General features: G+C 59.0%; 1 protein-coding gene across 2 annotated transcripts; it reads left to right on the top strand.

The window, feature by feature from the left end:
* The first annotated feature begins 243 nt into the window (after positions 1-243).
* Positions 244-5,439, top strand: PTGES2 (prostaglandin E synthase 2). Of its 2 annotated transcripts, XM_070596550.1 has the most exons (8): positions 291-541; positions 1,740-1,937; positions 2,297-2,385; positions 2,656-2,714; positions 3,082-3,231; positions 3,487-3,687; positions 4,037-4,154; positions 4,871-5,439. In XM_070596550.1, exons 3-8 carry the CDS (start codon positions 2,308-2,310, stop codon positions 4,991-4,993), a joined length of 729 nt encoding a protein of 242 aa, XP_070452651.1. In that variant the 5' UTR covers positions 291-541; positions 1,740-1,937; positions 2,297-2,307; the 3' UTR covers positions 4,994-5,439. The 2 variants fall into 2 exon arrangements, with proteins under 2 accessions (XP_008518268.2, XP_070452651.1); XM_008520046.2 differs by lacking the exon at positions 2,297-2,385 and having other exon boundaries at positions 244-541.
* The last annotated feature ends 4,848 nt before the right edge of the window (positions 5,440-10,287 follow it).

Below are 10,287 nucleotides of genomic sequence, written 5' to 3'. Positions count from 1 at the left end.
CCGAGACCCAGTATATCTACATGTTCAGAAGCCGGGGCACTTAGCGACTCCCAGGCATCCCCGATGTGTTTCTGTGGCTCTGACCGGTGTGTGGAAGCTGGGCGCCGGGCACGCACGCCCAGTCCCGGGAGCGCTGTCCTCCCCGCTCGGCGTCACGGTCGCCCCTGGCAACCCGGAGACCACCGCCCTCCCCCCGCCCCCCCCAGGTCCTTTAAAAGGAGCCCGAGCTCAGGCCGTCTTCGTTTCGCGCGCCCGCCCGCGGCGCCGGTGAACAAACATGGCCCAGGCTGCGCGGGCGCTGTGGCCCTGCGGGCGCGCTCTAGCCTGGGGGCTGGCCCATCGCCCCCCGCCCCGACTTCCCGTGCAGGGCCGGGCCGGCTTCGCGGGGACGGCGGGAGGGCCCGCCGCCACCGCCCGCAAGGGGAGCTCGCGGCTCCTAGGGGCGGCGGCGCTGGCCCTGGGGGGCGCCCTGGGGCTGTACCACACGGCGCGGTGGCACCTGCGCGCCCAGGACCTCCGCGCCGAGCGCTCGGCCGTGCAGGTGAGCCCGGGGCGGGCCGAGTGCGGGTCGGAGCGCTGGGGTCTGCGCCGCACTTCGGGACTTCTAGAAACCGGCGGGGTCAGGAATGCCTCCTCCGTCCGCTGTGACCTTGAGCACGTGACTCAGTGTTAAGTCTCCGACCTCATCTGTGAAATGGGGGCGCTGCTGATGTCTGCTAACTCGAATTGTTGTCTTTGCCTTAAAATCGTTTTTCTAAGTGTTTTAATGGAAAGATTTAAAGGTCATAGAAAAGAGAAAGCAAGCCTCTTTCACAGTTAATCACTTTCCATTTTGTTGTTCTCCTCCCACCGTCCCCAAATCCTAAGGTCGGGAATTTACTTATTAGGGTTGTTATTAGTATTTTTATGGGACCGATGACCCATAGACTCCAGGGGCGGAGACAGGGAGGGACAGGGAGGTCACCCTCCAGCCGATGGTGGCCCAGCTGCCCTTGAAATGCTTTATACACAGCACCAATACCGTCTTTCTCTGCTCCCGCCCTCCCCTCTACCCCTGCAGTCCCTTTCCTGGCCGCAGGGGACCAGGGTGGGTGGAAGGGGAGTGGCATCCTCTGTATCTTCCTGCTACCCACCCCCCCAACATGGAGGGAGGTGGGCTGCAGGTGCCACTTTCCTATGTGAATAGGGTGCAAGCTCACCTGGGCCTTTCCTGAGGAAGGTGTGGCATCCAGGGGGAGACGGGAGGCACTGGTACAACCCTCCCTTCTGGAGGTTTGAGGTAGACCCCACTCTGGCAAAGCTGGCTCTGCCTCCTCCCCCAGAGGTCCCTGGGGTTGGGGGAGAGAGGGTGGGCACTCCCAAGTTGAAACAATTATTCTGCATCTCCGGGCGCACACCTGTTGGTGCCTGGTGTTCCCTTGGGACAGGAGGGAGAGGAGAGGTGTCTGTCCAGTGTTGGACAGAGCCCAGAAAATTCCTCCTACACAGACCCCTCTGGGGAGCGTGCCGCATGGGTGCTTGAGCCTGGGCTGTCTGTCCACTGCATGGGCCCACTCCCCACCTCCCTGTGTCTCCCCTTCTCCCTGCCACCCACCCCCATTCCTCCCGATGTTCTCAGGGTCATCCTAGAAGACTCCCCTCCCCAACTGAGACATGTCTGCTTGGGGGCAGGGCCTGGGTCTGGGGGCAGATCTGGGTGCCAGGCCTCAGAAGCCCCCTTTTCTCTGCTCCCCACCCAGCTCTCCCTGACCGGCCACCTGCAGCTGACCCTGTACCAGTACAAAACGTGTCCCTTCTGCAGCAAGGTCCGCGCCTTCCTCGACTTCCACGCCCTGCCCTACCGGGTGGTGGAGGTAAACCCCGTGCGCAAGGCCGAGATCAAGTTCTCCTCCTACAGGAAGGTGCCCATCCTGTTGGCCCAGGAAGGAGACAGCTTGGTGAGCCTCGGGGAGCCCCCGCAGGTCCGGGATTGTCTTGGGAAACTCCCAAGTGGGGCCTTGCTCTGCAGCCTTGGAAGGAGCTTGGGCTCCCTGGGTGTCAGCTGGGAACGAGGGGAAAGTGGCTGGTTTACAATAGATGCTCAGGCAATGTAGGCTCTCTTCCTCCACCAACACCAAACCCAGCCAGGTCTAAGGGAGGCAGAGCACCGAGCTTAACAAGCTGGCTTCTGAAATCGGGGTGCCCTTGGTTCGAGGTGTGGCTCTGCTACTCACTGGCTGTGTGACTTGGGGCCAGTTATTTAGCCTCTCTGGGCTTCCTTCCTCATTAATCGAGGACCGTACTCTCCTGGTTGTAGGCACAGCAGATATGCCTGGCACAGTGCTTGGCACCTGTTACGTAGATCTGAAGTCCATCCTGCCCCTCGGTGCCCGGGAGGCCAGGCGGGTGAGTGGGCCAGGGCCCAGCCCCTGGGTCCTCCCCACGCCTCCTCCCCATGAGCTGCACTTGCTCCCTTGTGATGGGCCGTCCCGAGGGCAGGGACTGGGTTAGGAGGAGGGCCTCGGTTTTAGGGGAGCCCCCAGGGCTGGATGAACAGTGCCCGGGTTCCCCCTGCCTAGTGCCCGCCGATGCCGGGGTGTCGGTGTTGTTCAGAGCCCCTGGGGATCCTGCCGGCCGCCAGGCAGCTGCCCTGACCTAAACCATCTTCTTCTCCAGCAACAACTGAATGACTCCTCTGTCATCATCAGCGCCCTCAAGACCCACCTGGTGTCGGGGTAAGAGCCCCCTCCCCCCCGGAGGCCCAGGCGGGCATCGCATTTGTCCCTTCTCCTGCCTCCACGGGGGGCCTCCCCTGAGTTCCTCCATGGGAGCAGGATGGGGCTGCTGCTTAGATTTCTAGAATGGACCATGGGCGTCCTACTCTGAGACTCCCCCTGCCTCTCCTCCGCACTCTCCATTTGTCAGGGCAGTGCTCCTGGTGTCTGCCCCAAGTCTCTCTTGCTGCAGGACCTGCTGTGTCACGCGCAAGAGGGTGGAAAGCTTCTGTGGGTCGGGCTGGGTTGGTTATTGCCCCTAAGGAGGTGAGGGCTCAGTCCCCCGGAGGAGGAAGGAGTTGGCTGAGACTCTGGATGTCTCCCAAAGGCAGCCCCTGGAAGACATCATCACCTACTATCCGCCCATGAAGGCCATGAACGACCAGGGCAAGGAGGTGACCGAGTTCTGCAACAAGTACTGGCTCATGCTGGACGAGAAGGAGGCCCAGCGAATGTACAGTGGGAAGGAGGCGAGGACGTGAGTGGGGCTGGGGCTGGCCTGGGGCGGTGGAGAGGGCGGGGTCTTCCCCTCAGGGGACCAGGCTGAGCAGGAAGCTGTGAGGGGGGAGCAGCGTGGGCAACCACGAGGGCTGGGCTGAGCCTCCGTAGGGACCTGATGCTCAGGCCTCGGCCTCCCGTCCAGACGCTGGGCGGTCTAGACAGTGTGTCAGCTCCCAGCACCTCCCAGAGCCTGGCTCAGGAGCCCACTCAGCCCGCCCGCTGTCCCCCACAGGGAGGAGATGAAGTGGCGGCAGTGGGCGGACGACTGGCTGGTCCACCTGATCTCCCCCAACGTGTACCGCACGCCTGCCGAGGCCCTGGCCTCCTTCGACTACATTGTCAGGGAGGGCAAGTTCGGGGTCGTGGAGGGTGCTGTGGCCAAGTACATGGGTGCAGCTGCCATGTACCTCATCAGCAAGCGGCTCAAGAGCAGGTGATGGCACGTGTGTGTGTGTGTGTGTGTGCGCACGCGCCTGGGGGCCTGCTGTCCCCAAGTCCCCGTCATTAGCCACATCAGGACTTGAACCCAGAACTCCTGATCACCTTCCCCACCCCAGGGGAAGCAAGGCTGGCCTTGGGGTCCAGAGCTGTGTCCTGCCTGGTGCCTTCCACTGTTTCTCTCTCTTATCACCCCTGGGCCATGGCTTCCCCGTCTGGGGCTGATGGTAACTGAGGTCTCTGTAGATGTGATACCCCCACCAAGGGCCCTCAGACCTTCCCGCTCTCCCCACTTGGGCCGGGGGTCAGAGTTCCCCTGATGGACTTCCCCCATCCCTGCCTAGGCACCACCTCCAGGACGATGTGCGTGTGGACCTCTATGAGGCCGCCAACAAGTGGGTGGCAGCCGTGGGCAAAGACCGGCCCTTCATGGGGGGCCAAAAGCCGAACCTGGCTGATCTGGTGAGGTGTGGTAGTGACGGGGGGGGTGGTGCCCAGACTGAGGGCCTTCTCCGTGGGGTCAGTGGGGCCTAGGAAGAGAATGCCCACATGTGGGTAATACCTATATTTCCTAGCTCCCCCATCCCCAGGGGCACCTGGCTCCATCTGTTGTCAGGGCCTTAAGGAAAACCAACTATAAGGAACTGTCTTGGTTCACATAAATGACATGTTCAGGGGAGGGGTCGGCTTCAGGCCCGGCTGGATCCAGGGGCCTGACTGGTGTTACCAGGGCTCAAACTCTCCTTGAGCATCTCCTTGGAGTTGGCTTCAGCCTGAGGCAGGCCTGGGTCAGTGCTCCAGCGTTCCATCCAGCAGCAGTGTTGGGACAGTGTCTCACTGGCCTAGCTTCAGTGCCAATCCTTGAAGCAGTCCTACAGCCAGGATGGAATTTGTGGATTGCCAGGTCTGGGTCTTGGAGCTGGGTAGTGGGTTCTCTTCTCCCCACATCTCAGTACCTGAGCGTGGAGAAACCCTGGGTGGGTTATTGCACAGAAAGGGGGTGTGGGAGCCAGGAAGGTGAAACCTGCAAACCTGTTTGCAAACTGGCCCTTCAGTGGGTCCCGGAGCTCTCAGAGTGGGGAGGTGATGGCCGCAGGACACCCAGCTGGCAGAAGATGGGGCAGGTCTAGACGCCCGCTCTGGGCCATGCCACAGTGACAGTGCTGTCACCCCTGCAGGCTGTGTATGGCGTGCTGCGTGTGATGGAGGGCCTGGAGGCCTTCGACGACCTCATGCGCCACACCCACATCCAGCCCTGGTACCTGCGGGTGGAGAAGGCCATCGCTGAGGCCCTGCACTGAGCTGAGCGTCCCAGGACGAGAGGCAACGGAAGATGCTGGCTGCCTGGCAATGCTGTGCAGTGGCGACAGGCTCTTTCTGCCCCTTGTCGACCCCCAGCCCTCTCCCTTCTAACACTGGACGCCTGCTGGGGCGCTGGGACGTTGGGGACAAAGCCCAGAATTTCCGTTCACACTCCCCCTGAGGCCCGGAGGGCCACCCACCTGACCCCCTGCCCTGGCTTCCCTACTCTTCAGCCGTTTTCCAGGGCCCTCCGTGGCTGCCCTGTCTACCCCCTGCAGGTGGCATTTGGACCAGGCTCCTGCCCTGGACAAGGGAAGTAGGGACAGTCAGTTTAGGGAGGGCTCATCCCTGGCTTCCCCTGGTTCCTGCTCTTCCCAGGCGCCCCTGGGACTATGTGTCATGTTTGCAATAAAGAAACGGTTTGTGGCCCCCCTCGGGGGTGCTGTGAAAGGGAGGTCTGTGGTGTGGTGCTGCGTGTGGCTGCCGGTCAGGCAAGGCTTCGGAATGAGGCACGGCCAGCCCTGGGGTGAATACAGTCTATTCTGTGCTTACTGTCGGGGTGACAGGCTGAGCAGGCTTGTGTCACATAATCCCTGGGACACCACCATGGGATGCTCAGCAGGGAGGCTCAGAGACGGCCCAGGGCGCGTGTCCACTTCTGCCCCTCACTGGCTGTGGGACTCTGGGTGGTGACGCCCCTCTCTGAGCCCTGGTTTCCTTATCTGTCAAATGGGCATAACGATAGTCCCCACCTCGAGGAGAAGTCGTGGGAGTTCGATGACAAGATGCAGGTCAGGGGCCAGCCCAGTGGCGCAGTGGTTAAGTGTGCACGTTCTGCTTTGGCGTCCCGGGGTTCACTGGTTTGGATGCCAGGTGCAGACATGGCACCACTTGGCAAAAGCCATGCTTGGCAGGCATTCCACGTCTAAAGTAGAGGAAGATGGGCACGGATGTTAGCTCAGGGCCAATCTTCCTCAGCAAAAGGAGGATTGGCAGCGGATGTTAGCTCAGGGCTAATCTTCCTCAAAAAAAAAAAAGATGCAGGTCAAGTGCATGGAAGGATACTGGCTCAGCGGGGACCAGAGTTCCAGTGCTGCCCTACAGACTGGAGACTCAGGTTCAGAGAGCACAGCACCTTCCAAGGCCCCTCTGGCAGCAGGTGGCCACCCCTGGGCTTCAGTCCCAGGCCTGGGACTTCACAGAGGGTGGACACGGGGACAGGGTTCTATAGGGAGAGCCGGCTCTGGGAGCAAGGGGGCGCTGTGGGTGGAGCACCCTTGTGAGCAGAGCACCTGGGGTCGGGGGTCACCGTTCCCCTGGTTTCAGCAGATGAGGGGCACGGTGGCCTGCAGTGAGCCCAGCTCTATCCCGGGCCCTCCCTATTGGGAGGGTGACCAGGCAACACCCCAGACCCTCTTGGGAGAGTTTTAAAATTTTATTTTATTTTTAAACATAAAAACAGTTCGTGTTCCTTGTAATAGCAAACATTCAAGTAAGGTGGAAGTGTGACGAGCACTTGGGAGGCAGACAGCATGACCACGTGACTTTTGGAGGCAGGGACCTCAGTTTCTCCTGCAGGGCTGGCTGGCCACCTGCTATTCTCGTTCCCGTCGTGGACTTCTGTCCTTGTCAGTGCATGTTGCGCTGGCTCGTTCTTCGGGGCTGCAGAGCGCTCTGCTGGCCAGGCCCGTGTCTGTCGCGGAGCACTGGGTGGGGGGGGGTCCCCCTTCCTGTCCCCCTGGGGGTGTTGAGCATGAGGAGCTGTGGGAGGGAGAGAAGCCGAGGCCTGAGGCCATGCCAGTCTGTGGCTTGAGGAGCCTTGGAGGCTGCCTCCGGGGGGGCCCACAGGTGTCAGGGTCCCCAGAGCCACCACTGTGTCCAGAATGCTGTTCCTGCTTCATTGGTCAGGCCATAAGTCCTAAGGGGCCTTCGCTCCAGGGCCCGGGGGTGGCCTGTGGACCCCAGAGCCCCCCTCAGGGCGGGAACTAGGCCAGGAGTGCCATGGGGCACCGAGGGACCGCCTTCCCCGCGTCCCTGCCTACACCCCAATTTCCTTTTCTTCACAGACAGTCTTTTCCTGCCGCCCACCCTGTGTGAGTTGGGACCTTTCCAGCTGCACAAGGAGGCTGACTCGCCTCTCTTTGTCTCAGTCTCAAATTCCCCAAAGGGAGCATCTGATGTGCCCGGCTTGTGACAAGGTGTCCACCTTGTGTCCGTGACACCAGGGCCAGGAAAGGACCTCACCACCCGCAACCCACCCTGTGCTCCCTGCCCTTTCTGCTCCCCCTGCTCAGCCCAGTGATTGTGTCTCCCAACCTCCGCTTCCCCTTGAGGCCCAGTCCCACCAAGGAAGCCCTGGGTGCTGGCCAGGCCCCCAGCCCCCAGCCATCTCCCCTCCCTGTTTTCACAGACTCAAGGATGTTTTCTTCTGTCTCCGTGTTTCACAGAGGAGGATGTGGTTGGTGGCTGAGCCATGCTGGGGAAAGGGGCCTGACTTCTGACTAGGGTTTTTTCCCTGGGGCTGCTGCAGGCAGAGAGGAGCCCACCTGCACCATCCTTGCTCTCCTCTACTCAATGGTCACCTTGATGAAAAGTCCAAGGACTGTCCTAGCTAGACCTATTCCCTGTGATGGGGACTGGAGAATGGCCAGTCAGCCCAAGGCTACAATGGGGCACCAACTAGGCCCTGCTTCTTTCACCGAGGATCCTCCCCAAGAGATGACAACCCTGCCTCAGTTTTCCCAAATGTTCCTGGCCTGGGCCCTGGGCATGTTTCCCCACAACTACCAGAGGGCGGTGGAGGATGCAAAGCCCTGTAGGAAGGAACGCGTTACAAGGCCTGGTGCTGCCACGTTGTGGCCAGTTCCGGGATTGCATCTTCTCTGGGCAGTCATTCTTATCCAGGGACCGTATTTGCCTATCTGTAAAAAGGGTTTAGCCTGTAAGGGTCTGAAGATGGGCAGGTAGGAAAAGCCATGCCTCTCAGGGGAAAGGGCCCCAAGCCAGGACCCCCTGCCCCATCTTGGTCAGGCTCCAGTCACAGCTTGTCCCCCGTGGCCTTGATGGTGGCAGAAGGCCTGAGGTAGGAACCCAGCCACTGCCTGCTGTGACCTTGGGCAAGCCATTGGAGGTCAGTTAGCCTCCATGGGGTTGATGCAGACGGGGCTGGGAAGGTTGCACAGAGCCGACGCGCCGAGCTGACATGCGAAGGGTGTCGTATGCAGCTGGTGGGGGGCTGCTGTCTGTTCTCAGAACAGGCTCCCTGCTCGGTTCCCAGCCGGGCTCCCAGAGCTCATGGTCAAGAGCTCCAGGAAGCAGGGACGGGAGAGAGTCGTGAGAACGGAGTGATGCTTCCTCCCTGGGAGTCAGGAGGGCTCCCTGGGGAGGGTAGCCACCGCTGGGCTTCAAGGATTCTGGTCTGCCTTTTTCTGCTGTCAGATTGTTCAATTTTAAAATTTCACTTTGATTATGCAAATAATTAATATTTATTGTATGTAAACAGAACTCGCAGGTAAGCAAAAGATGATACCAGTTATTCACGCTCCCACCACCCGGAAGTATAACCACTTAACAATTTTTTGGAGTATAGCCTTCTAGTTTATTTTTATGTAGCCTCCATAGACTGCATACATATAAAATTCATATTTTATGTATAGTAACTATATATATACATCTAACAGTTAGAAGGGGCCTATTTTGTGGCAAGCACTGTTTTTCGTTTTTGTTTTTTAAGATTTTATTTTTCCTTTTTCTCCCCAAAGCCCCCTGGTACATAGTTGTCTGTTTTTAGTTGTGGGTCCTTCTAGTTGTGGCATGTGGGACACTGCCTCAGCGTGGCTCGATGAGCAGTGCCACGTCCGTGCCCAGGATTCAAACCGACGAAACACTGGGCCACCTGCAGATGAGCGAGCGAACTTAACCACTGGGCCACAAGCACTGTTTTAAGCTCTTTACATATATTACCTCATTTAGTCCTTAGAACATCCCTGTGAAGTAGGTACAAATATTCCCATTTTACAGATGGGGAAACAGTCATCAGAAAGGTTAAGTGAATTCCCTGGTGTCAAAGCTAGTTAAGTGGCAGAGACGAGATTTGAACCCAGATCTCCTGAGGACTCCAGAGTCTGTGATCGTTTTTTTTTTTTTTTTTTTTGTGAGAAAGATTAGCCCTGAGCTAACTACTGCCAATCCTCCTCTTTTCCTGAGGAGGACTGGCCCTGAGCTAACATCCGTGCCCATCTTCCTCTACTTTATATGTGGGACGCCTATGGCGTGCCAAGCAGTGCCATGTCCACAGCCGGGATCCGAACCGGCAAACCCCGGGCCACTGAAGCAGTATGTGCGCACTTAACTGCTGCACCACCGGGCCGGCCCCAAGAAGTGTCTAATAGGGAACAGGGCTTGTAGTGGGGGAACGGTGTGGTGGGCTAAATAATGGCCCCCAAATATATCCAGGTCCTCACCCCTGGAACCTGGGAATGTGACCTTACGTGGTAAAGAGAATTCATAGATGTGATTAAATGAATCAATTTGAGATGGAGAGATTTTCCCCGGATTATCTAGGTGGGCCCTAAATGGAGTCACAAGCATCCTTTTAAGAGGGAGGCAAAGGGAGATATGACTAGAGAAGAAAGGTGACAGAGGCTGGAGGAATGTGAGGAAGAGGCCACAGACTAAGGAATGCAGAGGGCCAAGGAAACGTCCTCCTCAGGCGCTTCCAGAAGGAACCAGCCCTGGGGACACCTTGATTTCAGCCCAGTGAAACTGATTTGGGGCTTCTGGCCTCTAGAACTGTAAGAATAAACCTGCCTTGTTTTAAGACACCAGATTTGTGGCAGTTTGTGACAGCAGCCATAAGACGCTAGTACAAATGGTGTAAGCCAGTGCAGTCAGGGAAGAGAAATGGCTACGAGGAGCCTAGTGACCCTGGGCCAGTCCCCAGCCCCCTGGCCGTCAGTTTCCTCCTCATAAAATGAGGGGGCAGGGGTTGGGCTCCTTGGTGCAGCCAGGGGCGCCCCACCCTGGCGGGCGTGGGTGGAGCCAGCTTCCCCTCTCCTCAGCCCCCATAACTGCCCCAGACAGATAGTGGTTTCTCCTGGGCCTCAGGGGCTGTGCTGATGGGTGATAGCACATGGCCAGAGGAGGTCCCTTCTTTGTGGCTGCTCTCTGGCCGGCCTCCTGTGTTCCGGGAAGCCCAGAGCAGGAGGCCCAGGTTTGTGGGGCCCCCGTGGGGCTTGGGCAGATCTCTGGCCCTCTCTGGTCAGTTTCCTCATTCTTGGTTTTTTTCCTGCCC

This window comes from Equus przewalskii, chromosome 26 (assembly GCF_037783145.1).
Source record: "Equus przewalskii isolate Varuska chromosome 26, EquPr2, whole genome shotgun sequence".
NCBI lineage: Eukaryota > Metazoa > Chordata > Mammalia > Perissodactyla > Equidae > Equus > Equus przewalskii.
Note: the sequence above shows the minus strand (reverse complement) of the source record. Positions and strands in the feature narration are given on the sequence as shown.

Bases quoted from the DNA above. Each gene is read 5' to 3' on its own strand.
- PTGES2 (XM_008520046.2), top strand. From the start codon at position 278: ATGGCCCAGGCTGCGCGGGCGCTGTGGCCCTGCGGGCGCGCTCTAGCC. The intron at 542-1,739 runs GTGAGCCCGGGG...CTCCCCACCCAG, and splicing joins CCGAGCGCTCGGCCGTGCAG to CTCTCCCTGACCGGCCACCT. The intron at 2,715-3,081 runs GTAAGAGCCCCC...TGTCTCCCAAAG, and splicing joins AAGACCCACCTGGTGTCGGG to GCAGCCCCTGGAAGACATCA.